The 18,322-nt window shown below is 35.1% G+C and overlaps 2 protein-coding genes across 4 annotated transcripts; one reads left to right on the forward strand and one right to left on the reverse strand.

Moving 5' to 3' along the window:
• Positions 1-8,558: 8,558 nt before the first annotated feature.
• Positions 8,559-10,426, reverse strand: LOC138888135 (uncharacterized). The gene is made up of 5 exons (XM_070169949.1): positions 10,250-10,426; positions 9,676-10,139; positions 9,444-9,576; positions 8,852-9,316; positions 8,559-8,714 (listed from the first exon to the last, which is right to left on the reverse strand). The coding sequence occupies exons 1-5, from the start codon at positions 10,424-10,426 to the stop codon at positions 8,559-8,561; spliced, it is 1,395 nt and encodes a 464-aa protein (XP_070026050.1).
• Positions 10,427-14,361: 3,935 nt separating this feature from the next.
• Positions 14,362-16,469, forward strand: LOC104249262 (GDSL esterase/lipase At4g10955-like). 3 transcript variants are annotated; one of them, XM_009805648.2, is made up of 3 exons: positions 14,362-14,496; positions 14,910-15,024; positions 15,292-16,469. In XM_009805648.2, the coding sequence occupies exons 2-3, from the start codon at positions 14,963-14,965 to the stop codon at positions 16,322-16,324; spliced, it is 1,095 nt and encodes a 364-aa protein (XP_009803950.1). In that variant the 5' UTR covers positions 14,362-14,496; positions 14,910-14,962; the 3' UTR covers positions 16,325-16,469. The 3 variants fall into 3 exon arrangements, with proteins under 3 accessions (XP_009803950.1, XP_009803951.1, XP_009803949.1); XM_009805649.2 differs by lacking the exon at positions 14,362-14,496 and adding an exon at positions 14,641-14,782; XM_009805647.2 differs by lacking the exon at positions 14,362-14,496 and having other exon boundaries at positions 14,641-15,024.
• The last annotated feature ends 1,853 nt before the right edge of the window (positions 16,470-18,322 follow it).

Raw genomic sequence — 18,322 nt, forward strand, 5'->3', positions numbered from 1 at the left:
GAGAGCTTAAGTATTTGAACTTTTACCGTTGTCGGAACAGTGAGAAGACGGCCTCGGAATGGAAATTCGATGGTTTCGTTAGCTCCATTGGGTGATTTCGGGCTTAGAGGCGTGATCAGATTGTATTTTGGAGGTCCGTAGCTAATTTAGGCTTGAAATGTCGAAAGGTCGAATTTTGAAGTTTCCGGTTCGATAGTGAGATTTTGATCCGAGGGTCGGAATGGAATTCCGGAAGTTGGAGTAGCTCCGTAATGTTGAATGTGACGTGTGTGCAAAATTTCAGGTCATTCGGACGAGGGTTGATAGACTCTTTGATCGAAAGCGTATTTTGAGAATTTTAGAGTTCTTATGCTTGAATCCATGGTTAATTCGTCGTTTCGATATTGTTTTAGGTATTTTAAGGATTGGTATAAGTTTGGGCAGTGGTACTAGACTTGTTTGTACTTCTGGTTGAGGTCCCGGGTGGGATGATTTCGGATGGTTGTCGGAAGAATTGAAAGTGGTTTGTAGCAGCTGAAGCTGCTGATATCTGTCATAACCGCACCTGCGGTTGGTTTCCGCAGGTGCGGAGCCGCAGAAGCGACAGAGCAATCGCAGAAACGGAGATGAGGAAAGGGCCAGGAACCGCAGAAGCGGCATAAGTACCGCACCTGTGTGACCGCAGATGTAGATTCTGGGTGGCAGGTGCGGCGGAGAGGTTTTAAATGAGAACCGCATAAGCGGTTCCCCAACTGCAGAAGCTGTATCGCGGATGCGATTTTTTGACCGCAGATGCGGGATTGTTGGGCAGAACATATAAATAGTTGCCTTCGCGAATTTGAGCTATTCTTTTACCATTTTCATCCGGGAAGTGAGCTTTTGGGGAGATTTTTGAGAGGGAATTCAAGAGAGATTCGAGGAGGTAAGATTCTTGGAACCTAAACTCGTTATTATAGCGATTTTTATCATTCTAAGCTTGAAAATTGAAGGAAAATCAGTGGCAAATTGATGGCTAGGGCTTGATTAACTAGAGACTTTTGAGTGATGATTTGAGGGGCCATTTGAGGTTTGATTTTGGTACTTTTGGTATGACTGAACTTGTGCGAGTGTGAGGATTCTGAAAATGTAAATTTTACCCAATTCCGAGACATGGGCCCGAGGGGCATTTTGGTCATTTTACCTAATTTCGCGTATTAGCTTAGAATTTAATTGTAGAATCAGTTACTTGAAGTGTTATTTACATTATGCAATTTAATTGAATAGATTTGGGCCATTTGGAGTCGAGTACTCATGGCAAGAACGTGATTTTGGGTTGATTTTGAGCTGGTTCGAGGTAAGTGGCTTGCCTAACCTTGTGTGGGGGACTTTCCCCTTAGGATTTGGTATATTTGTTAATTGAAATGCCTTATACGTGAGGTGACGAGTGCGTACTTGTGCTAATTATTGGAAATTCGGTTTTTATTAAGTAATTACTAGTATGTTTCCTTTCCTGTTTTTATTACTTGCACTATTAAGCCTGTTGTTAACTTAGGAAAGCATGTTTAAGTGATTTAATTATTTTATTTGTTCGAACTGCCTTACCTGAATTTTGTGCAGCATGCTAGGCTAGAATTACTTGTTTGCCTTAATATGAAATTTGTCATTTCTGAATATTTTCCTGTTGCTGCTATGCATTTACATTGGGACTACAGATGTGAGATTCCGGTAGCTCCCCTTTGTCTGTTTATTTGGGACTACGGATGTGGAATTCCGGTAGATTCCCTTGTCTGTTTATTTGGGACTACGGATGGGGGATTCCGGTAGATCCCCCTGCACATTTATATGGAATTACGGGGCTGCACCCGGTAGATTCCCCCAGTTCTGGGTATTTATATTTGGGACTACGCATCGAAATTCCGGTAGTTCTCCGCGCACTGATAGTTGGACTACGGGACAGGATCCCGGGAGATCCTTCGTATATGTATGATGGACTACGGGACGGTATCCCGGGAGATCCACTGGATCATTGTAATTGGAACTATAGGACGGTATCCTGGAAGGTGCCCCGGTTGTTATCTCTGTGTTGAGCTGTGTTTCTCTCCCATGATTTATTTTGTCTCTTTTCTAGTTGTTGTTGTTCTTTGAACTCTATATTATTTACTACTGTTGCGCTTATTTATACTGTTTTATTCCACACTGTTAACCCTTATATTTTATTTAATCTCAGTAGGGCCCTGACCTTCCTCGTCACTATCCGATCGAGGTTAGGCTTGGCACTTACTGAGTACCCATGTGGTGTACTCATGCCCTTTCTGTGCATGTTTTTCATGTGCAGATACAGGTACTTCGACTCAGACTTACCATCTTTGAGGCGAGGTAACCCTTCGGAGACTTCGAGGTATATCTGCCGCGTTCGCAGACCGAGGAGTTTCTCTCCATTCTCTCTTGTAGTTACAACCCTTCTATATTTACTTGTTTTAGACTATTCTGGAGTTAGAGCACTATGTAGTATCCTTAGCTTGTGATTCATGGGTTTTCGGGTTTTGGGAATATGTATTAGTTTTTGAGAGTAAATGTTGTGTATATCGAGCGACACTTTTAAACGCTGTTTTATTACACTATTTCTGTTTTAAAATTGTTTTCTTCCGCAAATTGATTTATTTTCCGCATTTTAGGCTTACCTAGACGTAGAGACTAGATGCCGTCACGATGATTCACGGAGGGCGAATCTGGGTCGTGACACCAAGTAACTAAAGAAGTTGGAAACTGTTTGCTTCCCTCATCAGTAGTATATTTTATTCTTCTTATCTTCAGATGAAAATTCTGACGGATTGGCGAAAGCGACATGTGCTTGGCTAGTCAACTATTCTTAGACTCCTGACCAAGTTACTCTAACCTCAAATTACTACTTATCGTTTAGTGTTAATTTAATATTATTGTTGTACTGCCATCCAAAGATATAAATTGGTCGAACCATTTACGAAATAAAACGTTAAACAACCCACGTTTTTTTGTGTGTTTGATATGTCAGATAACTTTAACAGAAATAGGCGATGTTGTCTCTTTTAACTTTTTTTCCCTCGACAAAGCATGTTATATTTGTTCGTTGAGAAACTAAAACTGCAAATTACAATATTTCTTAAGAACTGAAAAACTGAAAGTGTATTTGCTTAGAATAAAATTACAATATTTCTTAAGAACTGAAAAACTTATTACTTTCAGCTTTGGATAAGAATTAAAGGGTTTTCTTTTTCTATTTCTAAAGAATTGAACTTGAGAATTAAACCCAGAGAGATAATAATGGTGGATTACTATTTTAGTAGAGATATATTAGTAGGAGTGCATTTGGTTGTGATACATGCTTATTCCTTATCCTTGACATGAAATTGTTTGTTTTGTGGTCACTGTTTACGTTTTACAAGTTAACTGTATAATCCTCGACCATAATATATTTGGTAGTTTATTTATATTTTAGTGAATTTTTTTTTGAAGTTACAACATTATGTAATTATACTTTTAATTTATTCTCTAACTGAAATTCATTTTCATAAGTTTGGTGATAGTAATTCAAAAATTTTATGTAAATTGAACATTAATATTACTATAACTTTTGATGTATGATCTATTATGAAATTTTTATTTCTAATGAGCCTAAGTCCCCGGCCCCGAATATTCTCGTGCATTAGGTTTTATAACTTTACTAGCATTATTTTGCATTGCTTCAATGTGGCCAAATAACTTTTTTTTTTTTTTTTACTCTGATTAAATGTTTGGCGTGAATATAGTAAATTTTTCTAGATCAATCTCATTCTCTAAACTAAGTATCATTGTGATTCGATAATAAGGTGTACCATCGCATTATGTTCTACATGCTTAACATGATAATTTAAAGTTGTTTAAACCATTAATCATAAGCTTCAGAGTGGAATTTAAAAGGAATAAATTGATAGACTTTAATTAACTTTAAAAATATTGGATATAATTGTTGTTAATCTGTATTGCTGTAAATAAACAAAACAGTAATCTTTTTGAAAACAGAAATAGAAAGTTAGTAGAAATAAATTCTGAAAGCAGTATTTGAACTTCAAAATAAACTTTGAAACGTTATAGGAACAAATCGAGCCCACATAGTGTGTACTTAAGGAAATTATTCCCCTCAAGTACCCGAGGTTCTGGAATATATCCTCCCAGGATTGAACGATTTAACTCACCGGAGTGTTGGTACCAAAAATGCCGATGAACAACGAACCACTCGAAGGCTGTAAAATACACTAGAATTTTTGTGCAGAAGAAGAAGAAGAAGATTATCAGAAAATTTCGTAAGTAAATATTCTGGGATTAGAAGGTATATTTATAGCCAATTTGGTACTGTTTCTGAAAAGGTTTGCAACTTTTCAGAACAGCCATAACTGTTGGAATAGGTTTGACACTATTTCAGAACAGCCATAGCTGTTGGAAATTTTTGCGGAAAAATTAAAACGGATTTAAAATAATCCCGGAAAGAAAACGGGCCAAATCGGACCGGGTCGCGGGTCATGGGTTATTCCGGATTGGATTTTCGTTAATTAATTAATTAAATATTTGAAAAGAATTTTGTCCAAAAAGATTAATCAATCCCAATCCGAAGCCGAGCCGAGCTTGACGACGGTGCGAGGCTTGCCTGCTTCTTAGCTCTTTAAGAGCTAAAAGATGAGCTTCTCTATATATACACAAAGATTTTCTTTCCTTCTACCAATGAGGGACAAAGTGCATAAGTAAAGTGAACTCATCAAAATTTCACTTCCCTCCATTTCTTTTCCCACCATTTTCCATTTACACTTCTTTTGTTATTAATAACAAAATCCAACAATAATTTTAAAATCTATTATCTTAATCTTTTATATTTAGATATTGTTTAAGGAACTTTGTAATACACTAGATGAAGATGTTAATTTTGGTAGAAGAATTTTTAGGAGATGCTTGATCAAGGATGAATGACAAATATGATTGTAATTTTTTCCCATTTATATCGTGATGTTATCAATGATTAATGTGAAAGTGGTGATACAATACAAAGTGATATACAAAATTTTCAAACTTAACATGGTAACCAGTTTTTGAGTGATGTTATTATGTGACTCTTTCTTGATCACTTTATTTTGGTTCACATTTAAGATAAGCGTGAACTAATATTTAAAAACTCTAAATAGATTTATTTATATTTGTAATTTAATCTATTTTTATAATTAATTTTTGTACGTATATACACGAAAAAGTTTATCTCTACTAATTGAATTTCTAAAAAAATATCTTTTAAGTACATTAACGTTTTTTATGACCGCATGAAGCGTGAAAAATTTATTAGTTAAATTAACAAGAGAGACAGTCGCATGCATGGCACCCCACGCCAAGGCGCTCGTGCCTACACAAGACTCATCTATAAGTATTAACGTTAAACACAATTACATCCTACTTATCATACGATATAAAGAGAAACAAACATGTCACAACCCCATGTGTATTGCCATAATAAATATGGTAACATGAGTATGTATGTATAAAATAAGGCAAACGAAGTAATGCTATACCATTAAATTTGTGGAAAGCAAAGGTCCGGATCGGACCCCGGAGGTGGAGCCAAGCAGTGTAGTCAGCCTGGACCATCTCGTACACTACAATTAAATGGTCCATTGCAATGCATCGTACGGGCCCGGATTAAAGTCCTTAATTAGGACTAATTATGTAGTAAAGACATGAAATATGTAGCTTCTTTGACCTATATATACGTACTCGCAGGAATTGCACGGGCGCTCTATTTGGGCGCCCCTTTTTAACCTGTAACCGCTTTGTCTTTCTGTTTGTACCCGTACCCGTTTTTTTGTTAAAAGACATTTGAAAAGACTATTTTGCCCTTCTTTATTAAAAGACTACTTTCTCTCCAAGTATACGCTAGTCCTCTACTGTCTCTGTCTCTCTCTCCCGCTATTCACGTTTTTTTGATTTGTTCTTCTCTGAAATCAAAGGGTTTTCGTCGTTGTTTTGAATTTTCAACTGCTAGTCATCATTGTTCCCACATTACGATTTAATCACAGGTACATTGCATTAATTTTCTGGGTTTTATTTTACGATTTAATTTCTGGTTTTGGGTTTGATAGTCATATATTTATGATAGGGTTTAGTTTGATAAGTTCATTAGTTTTACTTTTACGTTTGTATTTTTAGGTTTTTTGAACGAGTGTTTATGTTGTTAATGAAAATTCTATAAATTCTTCTGTGATTAGACGTTCAAATTTTAAAAAAAAAAATCAGAGTTAAACAGATGATAATGATACCTTAGATAGGAGCTGAAGTTTTTTTTTTCATGTTTTGGCATTATTTTTTATTTTGAATTTGTGTTATGTTTTTTTGCTGAATGTTTTGTGCTTGTATGGAGAACCAGAATTAAGTTTTTGTATTTGTAACTGGTGAATTCCATCTTTAGGAGCTGAAGTTTTTTGTGTTTGTAACTGGTGAAGTCCAGCTTTAGGAGATGAAGTTTTTGTGTTTGTTACTGGTGGAGCTGAAGTTTTTGTTTTATACCTATCGAACTTCAGTTCTAGAGCTGAAGTTTTTATTTTATACTTGTCGAACTTAAGCCTTCTTAGGTGTTGAAGTTTTAAATGATCTTTTTGATAATGTCTTGATAAACAACTTCAGCACATTGGGCCGAAGTTTTTCGAAATAGCTTTAGGACAAAAACTTTAGCATGTTTTGGTATTTTTTTTTAAGTTGATACTTATCTTTTTTGCATTTGCTCTCTACTTTTTGTCTTTTGTCAACTATTTCATCTTTCATTTAAATTTGTTTGACCATATAGTAAATGATCCGAAAAGTTATTTTTCAAGCTGAAGTTATTTTTTTACTATAGAAAAACTATGGGTTTTACTAGGGCTGAAGTTACATTTCTTTTTGCATTTACAACATACTTGTTTTTACCACCTACTTATCTTGTTTCATTCAATTTCTCTGAACGTAAAACAGTAAAAACAGCTGAAAAGTTACTTTTACATTTATAGATATTAAATTGATTAGTTGAACTCTTTGTCTATATTAACAATCTCTTCACTTGAAAATTTCATACTCATTCATAGAGTTCTATCATATTTCTTTAAATTTGTATTCATCTTTAGTCTTTCAGCTTTTGTTAAAGAAAATATGTCTGGTGCAAGCGGAAGTGGGAAGCCTAATATGGATGAAATTATGCAGAAGTGGGAGAGTTTGAAGTGTGAGTGGTACAATAAAAACCGATGTCTAAGCTTATGCTTTTGTGGGATCAAATAAAGGCTAATTGGGAGAGAATCAGACCACGGTTTTTTGCCAATCAATCATTCCAGAACAGGCTTAACATGGAGTAGTTGTGAATGTTATTCAACCTCGTTCGACAAGGTTGTGCAGCAGTTTGATAGTTTTCAGTTTCCCAGCTGGAACGACTATTCCAAGCTGCAAAACAACCTGAAGACTCTTCTTTCTCTTATGGACAGAGTAATCGTCGAACAAAGTCAGCTGCGTGATCAATTCAACAAGTTAAAGATTGATTTTCTTGGATTCAGTGGTTTTTTGCCCAACTACCCTATAGTTATCTCAGATAGTGATGATGATGAGATATTTAGAGAAATTGAGGAGTACTGTGATGATGACGATGATGATGGTGATGATTGTTAGTGTTTGTAATCCTTTTTTATGTTTTCAATGCTATGCTTTTTGTTTACTTCAGCCCATAGAGCTGAAGTTTTTTAGGTTAATTTTGTATAACTTCAGACCGGAGAGCTGAAGTTTTGTTTGTAAATGTGTGTTGTTCTGACCTCTTTTTATATCAATGTAATTGTCACCCTCTTTGTTCTTAGCTTTCTATTGCATTATCCTTGTTATTTGTTGGTATTTGTTTTATACTTCTTAGTTGCTTAGAGATGCTACAACTTTTGTTTGTACATGAGTTTCTTTTTGTGTGTTGCACGCATATGTGTGTGTGTGTGAGTGTTTGTATATGTGTATGTGTGTGTGTGTGTGTGTGTGTGTGTGTGTATTTGTGTAAGGATATGTATTTCACATACTGTAACCTGAAGTTTTTTCTCGCAGAAGTCATTGCGTACTTTTTTAAAATGCAACAAAACATATAAGCCTGCACAACAAAAATGAGTGATTTGTAGTTTAGCAGTATATAAAATTGTCCAAGAGCTTATTTTTTTTATTCCTATGAAAAAAATCACATTTGAATTATGTCATACAATAAAGAAAGTCTAAAATCAGACCAAGGATTATTGAAGCTTGGAGTATTTTTCAGTGTGTTTCTTGGAATATGGATGAGGTGCTGGAGAAGACAAGCAAGTTGTTCTGTTATGCCCAACTTGTTTACATCGACTGCATTTGGTAGACTTTAATGGTACTGATGATTCAGTCGCAGGTATATGCCTCTTCTTTTGTCTTATTCCTTGTAAAATCTCTACATTGGGAGGTTTTGTGATCTCAGATTGTACATTTTGTGGTATTTCCCATGATTTTTGATCTTCCACGGTATTCACATGTCCTTCATATGTTTTCAACCATGTTTCCCTTGAATACCAATTTGAGCAGTAATCAGATTTCTACAAATATCTCTTATTAATAGCAGCAATTGCATGTGGACAGGGCAATTCATCAAGTTGGAATTTCAGGCAGTCACAAGTTCTCTTCTTTAAGTCCACAATGAATTCAATTCCTTCACTATTTATTCTAGACAACATTGCGTCAAGGTTGAACACCTAACAAGGAATAAAAAATTAAGACAAATTATATTAGTGCATTTTTGCTTCAAAAAGAAAAAGTATGAAATTTTTTAAATGTAAGCAGTAAATCACTGCAACAGATATAAAAAGCTGAAGTTAATAAATATACTCACAAACATTTTGCAAGCCAAGTCCATCTTCTTAGTCATCTCTTCTTCTGCCCATATTGATACTCTGTGAAAAGTTTCATTCGCCTTTTTTCTCCGTTCATAAAACCACTCTCCCAGCTTTTTTTGGATGAAATCTAACATTCTTAAAATAGGCATTTCTCTCCCTTTTAGTAAAACAGAATTCATTGATTCTACCATGTTTGTTGTTAGCATATCATAACGTCGTCGTGGGAACCACGATCGAGCCCATCTCTCGGGAGGCTCTTCCATTATGTAATTGTATGTTTTCTTGTCAATACGTTTGAGTTGGGACATTAACTGATTAAAATCTTCACATTTGTATGACCTTGCAGCACTTTGAAAAAGATTTATTACCGTGGCCTTTGCATGTATTTGCTTTAAATTTTTCTTAAAGTGAAGCTTCAGGAAAAACTTTTCTAATACCATTTGCGATCGATTGGTTTCTATCTGATAAGAAAACCAGTTCACGACGGACTTGAATTGCTTTTCTTATTTCCCCGAAGAACCAAATGTATGCCTTATTGTTTTCTAAATCTGCTACACCAAAATATAGAGGAAAGATTTGATTGTTTACATCCTTTGATACAACAACAAATAGAACACCATGATATTTTGTCTTCAAAAACGTTGCATCTACTGCAATAACGGGTCTACAGTAGGACCAACCAGCTACTGATGCCACAAGAGCGAAGAACAAGTAAGCAAATCTGTACATTGAAACACAAAAAAATAAATCATAAGGTGTGAAGTTTTTCAAATAGTAACATTTGAAACTTCAGGCTGATGGTTAGTATTGTTTTGCTTACCTATTCTGCGCATCTCTTTTTATGCTTGTGTATGTTCCTGGGTTTTTGGCCACCATCATGTGTAGGTATGAAGGAAGAATCTGGTAATTCTCTTCAGGTGGTCCCCTTATGCAAGTAACAACTTTTTGAATAGCACGCCATGCCTTGTGATAACCAATGTCAATTCCAAATTTCTTTTTCATTTCATTTTCTACAAAGGCTGGTGTAACCTCTATCTTTTTGTCTCGAACATGTTCTATAATTTGTTCACTTATAAAACTTGATGTAGCATGCTTTTGATCTGATTTTCTTGCATCAACTGAGCATTCATGGATGTTATGATATTTTATCACCCTGAACAGTGTGGAATTTTTTATTCTGGTAGCACGTACATTCCAACCACATTTGTCCACGATGCATTTCAGCTCGTATCTCTTGGAACATGATCTAACAGCAGTGAATTCAACTTTTTGATTATCTCCAAGCTGCAGAAAAATTTAGTCATGTTTTGTTTGTTCTCAAAGATTGATCCAACTCTTACTTCCTCAGGCAACGCATCGTGCCTAAGTACTTTACATGGTGGATATTCTTTCACCTTTCTCCTCGCTCTTTTTCTTGATTTCTGAGAAGAACAAGAACTTTCAGCAATTTCTTCAATTCTATGTGATGTTATCGGTATAAGCTCCATGTTTACTTCATCTTCATTGTTGTTTATCATTGCAGAAAGTGGAAAAAAGCTTTGTTGGATTGTGTGTTGGTTGTCAATTTGCATTATTAGCTGTCCTCTTCTTCTTGGTCATCGACAAACTGGTATGAATTTATTGTAGTAGGGGGTAATTGTTGCAGCACTATGTATTTTCTGAAGCAGTTGTAATGTTAGAAGGTTGTTGCTCGTTGTCTACTTCCATTATTGGCACTCGTACTTCATGTTGATAGTCATCAAAAGGTTCTGAATCTGTCGCATATGCAAGAGATTGGTTGAATGCTGCTGATTCTGAAGGTTGTATTTTTTCGATGACGAAATGACAATTCTTGTAGGCTGAATCAGTTGTAAGCAAATGTATACACGTACTGAGTTCTTCATATGAAGTTACAAGCATTCCTTTGCTTGTATTTAGTTTGATATCAAACCATACTTTTAATACATATCTGGTTGAATCAATATTTGCAACTTCACTAATTTTCTTCAGGAAAGTATTGAATGATATGTCCTTATTAAGTAGAACAAGTTTTGTATCATGATCCAAGTATTTGAAATCAGGAGTCCAACTCTCATTGAAAGTTATAACAATGCAAATCGAACTCATCCTGCAGATTCATGTTTAGTGGAAAGTATTAGGAAAGTGAACAGAAGAATTTTTTAGGTTGTTTGTGCTGAAGTTTTTACAAATAAACTAAATCACTTAGGCATCTTCTGCTGAAGTTTTTTTTGGAAAAAGATGTATCACATAATTAATGAATCCTACAAAGAAAACTTCAACTTATAAGTGCTAAAGTTTTTAGAGATAAGGTTAATAACTTCAGCATATTAGCTGAAGTTTTTTTATGATGGTAATTCATCAATGCAGGGGAAAAAAACTTCAGCACCTAGGCCGAAGTTTTATTGGTGCAATATGATTTTTTAATTTAGCCAGTAGGAGGAAAACTTTAGCCCTCATGCTTAAGTTTTTAAGTAATAACTAAAAAACTTCAGCACCTAGGCCGAAGTTTTTTTGGTGCAATATGATTTTTTAATTTGGTCAGTGTAGGAGGAAAACTTCAGCCCTCCTTCTTAAGTTTTTAAGTAATAACTAAAATACTTCAGCACCTAGGCCGAAGTTTTTTTGGTGCAATATGATTTTTAAATTTAGCCAGTGTGGGAGGAAAACTTCAGCCCTCCTGCTTAAGTTTTTAAGTAATAACTAAAAAACTTCAGCACCTAGGCCGAAGTATTTTTGGTGCAATATGATTTTTTAATTTAGCCAGTGTAGGAGGAAAACTTCAGCCCTCCTGCTTAAGTTTTTAAGTAATAACTAAAATATTTCAGCACCTAGGCCGAAGTTATTTTGGTGCAATATGAAATTTTAACTTATGTTTTATGGTTTTTACCCAGTGTACGAGGAAAACTTCAGCTTTTAATTATTGACAAAAAAACTTCAGCAATAAAACAATCATATAAAATTTAATATAATATCTTCTTCGTTGTGTTATTTGCCAGCTCGTTAACTAAATAACTTCAGCTTAGAATGTTAGAATTCACCGTCAAATAGATTTAGAATTGCAAATTCAGCATATCAGTGAAGTTTGTCAAACAACTTCAATCAATCAATCAGAAAACATATAATTCAAAAACTATTTTGAATTCTGGAGATGAATTTGAATACTTACAATGTATTTGAATTTGAATTCAGAATTTGAATTTGAATGCGAGACGCGTTCTCAGGAGAGACGGATTGATGGAGGAGATCTGGAATTTGAATCTGGGAATACGGAGGAGAGACAGACTCTTATATGTTTTGGAAGGGGTATAATTGTCATATTATTACGGATTTTTTGTTAGTTAGTTAGGAAATCAATAGTTTTTAAAAATAGGGTATAGGTTAAAAGGTGGTATAAAAATAGTGTACGACTGCAAATCTCCCTACGTACTCGGAGTCGGTCCAAGCCCATGTGCACAAAGATATACAAGATATTTTCATATGTATCCATTTTTGACCACTATTAAAGTTATATTCGTATTGTACAAAATTTTGTAAAGTATGCCCGTTTGGATTTGAATTAGTTCAATCTCTTCAATGAAACTTCAGAAATTAAATCTGAAGTTCCTCTATCTTTCAAATGCAACTTCAAAAATTCAAATCTTAAGTTCTTCTATCTTTCAAATGCAACTTCAGATTTCGAATCTTAAGTTGTGAAACATAGACTTGTTTTTCGAATTTCAACAATCTAATATACGATTTTAATGTCCAAATGAGCTCAAATTTGAAACTGTTGGACTTTAAGCTATTGGGCTTTAAAGTAGAAGAAGTGTGAATTGGAAATGGAGGGAAATAAAATGGAGGGAAAATGAAAATTTGAAGAAGTGAACTTTTGTCTTGCACTTTGTCCCTCATTGGTGAGGGACAATCACATTTGTGTGCTTATATATAGATTCACTTCTTAAAGCTCTTAAAAGGAGTTGAAGAGAATGAACCCTCGCGCCGTCGTCGTCGCTCGCTCGGCTTCGGCTTTGTCAAATGATCGATAAGATTATTTTTTGGATAAAATTTATTTAATTATTTAATAATTAATTAAATGCCAAATCACTGCTGAAACTACGCCAGAACCCTGCTGAAAGTTGAGAAGGCCTCGCTGGCCGCGTTTCTGCCACGACTGCGGTAGAATCGCGGCAGTCAGGTTCAGAGGGCCTCTCTGGCCGCGGTTTTGCCGCGATCGCGGTAGAACCGCGGCAGGCCGCGTATTTTCTGAAAAGGCACCTTTCTAGACACCTCTTCTGATATATGTTTATAAATTCTGAGGCAAGGCTACATCTTCAAAATACGAAAAACAGTCCACTTCTTTCTTTCTGAATATACTGCATCCTAATTCGCAGTCTCTCTCTCAAATTCGTAAGTGTGATTTTGCTCCGTTCTTTGAGTTCGCTGGTATCCTGCAGTTTGTATTGCCACTGTTGCAGGAAGGTTTATTCCGTTTTATCCTGGGAGGATTTAATCCATTACCTTGGCAACGTGTGAGGGGGTTAAAATTCCTTAAGGACGCACAAGAAAAATTGTGGACTCGGAATATTTCTGATTCTTTACTATTTTATACATTTCTTTATTCTTCTAACAGTTTTCTGATTTTTGTTTTAACACAGTTACTCTCACAGAAACATAGCTTTCAAATATCACAAAGAACAAATCTCAATCGTCATATTGGCAAAACAACAACAATTTAACAAACCCATTTTTCAACTGAGAAGTAGAAGAAACTCTAAGCACAAAGAAGAAGAAAATATCAGTAAAGAAAGAAGAAGAGAAAAGTGTATGCATATGAAGTTATTTAAAAAGTAGGTACAATTCAATGAGTGTTGCAAAACTGGGCGCCTCAATAGCCAAGTTGATACTTGGTAGGACTAACCAAACAAATCACATATGATCTAGCAGTCTAGTTAGTACTGGTCCAGTTAGAGTCTCCTGCTTAACAGTTGTGGTTTTTCAATTCTTATTGTTCCTCTTCTTCAATTCCATTCATCTTCCCCATAATTTATATATGAAAAATAATAAGAGAAGCGGATAAAAGATAAATTAATAGCATAATTGTTTTCAGGTAAATTCTGCTGGGATTCTTCAAATGATATTTTCTAGTATCATCCCTATGATTTATAGTTTAAAGTAGAGTAATAAAAAGTACTATAAATGTAAGTAAGAATCTACTGAGTAGTAGTCTTTCTTTCGTAATACCTAAATAGAGCTCTATCTCTAGCCTTCAGGATATAACAACGCTGGTGATGATCATATTGGTGCCAAATGCTCAAGAAAAGATCATTAATTATATTTCAACAACAAACATTAAAGATGTATGAAAAGCTAATCGAAATTGGACGTACGACTGGACATTCTTAATCCTATATATTAGTCCCATTATTACATTAATTTATGACATTTGTCCTTGGACTTGGTATAGATCGTTCTCAAATATGAGTCAATTTGACATAAGAATTTGGACCTTTGTGTGCCCACTCTTTTCTCCTACATTTCATTCTCCAATACTGCACTAGCAGTTTGTGGAGGATTTCTCTCTCTCTCAACTTGCCTGCCGATTGAAGTGGGGTATATATGGTTGATTATCATTTATCATCCACACCCCATTGGTAGATAGAAGGTAGTTTTATTCTCTCGCTGGATGTAATTTTTATTTTGTGCTTCAACAACTTCATTCTGCTTGCTGATGAGATGTATTCTTAGAACTAGCTTCTTATGTATATATATATATATATATATATATATGTTTTGGGTTTGTGTTAAAACTACGCTCTTTCAGCGGGTTTAGTATAATAATTTCAAATCAATACAAGCCAATGGTAAGGAGACGTGAATGCAAAGCAAGTGTTTGGGAAGTCGGCCAACTGTCTGTTTTCAACTTATTGTTTTAAGTGTTCGAATTTGATGTACACATAAATCCTACTTATATCTCATTCTCAATTCATATATGCAAATTGATATTGCAATGTCTGTGGACTACTCGTCTCACAAATATTGAGGCAATTAATTGCCAGTCTGCTTTTTTGCTTTCAGTTCATGACACAGTTGTTATCCCGAGCCAAAAGAGAAGGAAAGTCTTAGTTTTGATGGCATCTGAAGGGGAGATATTCAGCCTCTCTGGTCCATTATTCCTCACTTCTATCGATTGGTAAGGGTATCTATTAAGCTTAGCTTTGAGATGGTTCAGGATTTTAATCTGAGATTCTTTTCAAATTAAAAAAAGAGAAGCTATAATTCTTCAAATTTGGAATAGAATCTATATATGAACTCTTCCTTTGCTACAACTTTCAAAGGATGGATTAATTTGACTTCTAGGTCGCATTAGACATTCCGTAAATTAGGACAAATTAGAACTTTATCTTTTGTTAGAAATTAGAAATTTAAAATTTAAGTCAAGTTTTCATCATTTTCACAGGAGAAATACAGATCATAGGAGGTGTGTAGCAGTCAGCTTAGTGCAGAGTGTGTACGTTCTTGAACTCGACCGCCAGCAAAATCGCCAAGGTCCTAAAGCCCTAGCTCCACCCTGGTGGGAATTCTTCCATTTTCGTTTAATCCAACGCTTGAGGGACTGTGAAGACCATTCTTACTTTGGCGCCATTTTCGAATACACATTTCCAAATTCCCATTTGAACTACTCCTATTACTCAACCCACACTCAGAATCAAAATCAAAATAAGAATCAGAACCAGTATCATCAGAATCCACCAAAGTATGTGTTCGCCTTTCGAGGCACAGTTGCCAAAAAAGACAGCAGATCACAGGACTTCAAATTGGACCTTCGAGTCATTCGCAATAATCTTCACAATAGCTCTCGCTTCTCTATTGCCTCTCAAGTTGTAGAAAGCACTGTTAACAATAACGCGGCCTCAGATATTTGGCTAGCCGGTCATTCATTAGGTTCTGCAATTGCATTAACAATTGGAAGGGATATGGTAATTGAAAGGGGCATTCATCTCGAAACATATTTGTTTAATCAACCATTTGTATCTCTTCCAATAGAGAAAATCAAGAACGAGAAATTGAAGCATGGAGTCCGCTTTACTCATAGTGTTGTCAAAGCTGGACTTGCTGTTGTCGTCAAAATCCAGAAGCCAGAGCGTCCACATAAAAATGATCATTTTACTATATTATCTGCATGGGTTCCTTATTTGTTTGTGAATCCATCAGATCCTATTTGCTCAGAATATGTTGGATATTTCGAACATCGGGAAAAGATGATTGCGATTGGCGCTGGGAAAATCGAACGAATTGCGACACAGAATTCAATAAGAAGTATTATTTCGACTGCTATAGGAAAAGAGTCGGTACCGTCGCACCTACTACCTTCGGCTTTTGTTAGTGTTAATTCGAGTCCTTCTCCAGATTTTAATCGAGCTCATGGAATCGACCAATGGTGGAAACCTGATTTGCAGTGCAACTGCAAGCTTTACCAGTGCAACCTGTGAATTTATAGAACCTGTGGCTTATGTGGCACAAAGTGTACAAAGTTGGCGTGCCTAATTATTTATTTACTAGTAAATATGGCCGCGCTTCGCGCAATGCATTAGTCCATTTTTTTCCCCAGTTCTATGCCAAATCTCGAAAAGATTTGCTCGTTGCTATTTCAATATTTCCATTACTGTAAGTAACTATTATCATAATAGATCTCTTTAGAAGTTATTTTACCAAATGTTAAAATGTAGCTGCAAAAAATACCTTATTAGTACTGGCGAGCGAGTACTATATTCAGCACTGAGTAAATCATGCAAGGGCGTAACACTTCCTCACAATATCTTCTTCCTAGACAGAAAAAAGGCACTATGTACGTCCATAGGTCAAACATGAAAAATACAATCAACACTGAATAAATCAAACTGGAAAACTGTATTATTTCTTTGATTAATTATCCTCTAAAATACACCGCTAAGTAGATTATCCTGCAATGGGTTATCAAATTGACTCATAAATCAGATCAGGCAATTCAAGAGCCATAAGAAATATTTGCAGAAGAATATATTAAATATTTAAAGTTAAAATAACTCTCAAGATTTCGAGAGGAAATACAAAAAGATCAAACTTAGAAACGTTAAATGGAACTGTTCTCGCTATATATGGGAGCTTAGGCAACATGTCGTCGCGCTAAACAACACAAAGCCCCAATTGCGATAAAACGATAAGAAGACGGATGTAAGTCAAAGATGACATTAAGTAATGAGTACAACACACTTCACACTTCTTATGGAATGCCGAGGATTTCTCCATAGATGTACTAATTATCTCTCATATTACATTCAACCCAAAGAGAACGGGCTATGTCAACCAAATTTGAATGATAACATAAATGAATTCAGTGGAACATAAACTCATCATCGCAAATCACTACTACTCCCTTCGTTCCAATTTATTAGAACATGTTTGACTGGGCACGAAATTTAAGAAAAAATAAAGATTTTTGGAATTTATGGTACTAAACAAGTCAAAAAGGGATCTAGAGTATTTGTGTGGTCATAAAAGCTTTTTATTAAGGGTAGAATTGTAAGTTTAAGTTAAATTGTTTCCAAATTTAGAAAGAGTCATTCTTTTTTGGAACAGACCAAAAAGGAAATAGATTCACATAAAGTGGAATGGACAGAGTAACATTTATTAGTAAAATTAAGAAAGGAAAGGCCATAAGTGTTTTGATTTCTGGAAGGCAACCAGATCCTTCCAAGCTCTTAATGAAAAGCATAGTAATTACTGCTACAATTTGTCTATATTTTGAGAGAACAGATAACACCTAGGGTGTGTTTGGTATAACGGAAAATGTTTTCTTAAAAAACAAGTAGTATTCTTATTCATTTTTCGGTGTTTGGTACGCAAACTAAGAAAAATGACTTCTCAAGAGTATTCATAAATAATTTAGAAATAATAAACATGAAGCCATAAACTTTCAAACCAACAACCTTCCGGACCCACAAATTTCATAAACTTTCGTACCGTTAAATTTTCAAAACCGCGGAATTTCGAACCCGTAAACTTCCAAACACATAAACATCCGAACTCATAATTTTGGAACTTGTAAAATTTTGAGCCTTTAAACCGGTAAACAATAAAATTAAAACTTATAATAGAAAAATAGAAATTTAAATTACAAAAAATAAAAAGAAAAAAAAATTTGTGCGGAGGGGGGGGGGGGTTGGGGTGAGTGGTGGGTGATGCAGAAAAATGGAAAAATAGAAATTTGAAATTGCAAAAAAAAAAAAAATAAGGTAAAAAAAATATATTTTTTTTGCGCGGGGGGAAGGGTAGTTGGGTGAGTGGTAACGGAAAACTGAAACTTGAAATAAAACAACCCTTTTTTTTTGAAAGGGGGTGAATTGGTGAGAGTGGGGAAGGTTGAGAAGGAGCTTTGGAAAATGTTTTCCCTTCTCTTGATAAGGAAAACATTTTCCTCTAATTGAAGGAAAATGAATTGATAAGGAAAA

This window comes from Nicotiana sylvestris, chromosome 3, assembly GCF_000393655.2.
Source record: "Nicotiana sylvestris chromosome 3, ASM39365v2, whole genome shotgun sequence".
Lineage (NCBI taxonomy): Eukaryota > Viridiplantae > Streptophyta > Magnoliopsida > Solanales > Solanaceae > Nicotiana > Nicotiana sylvestris.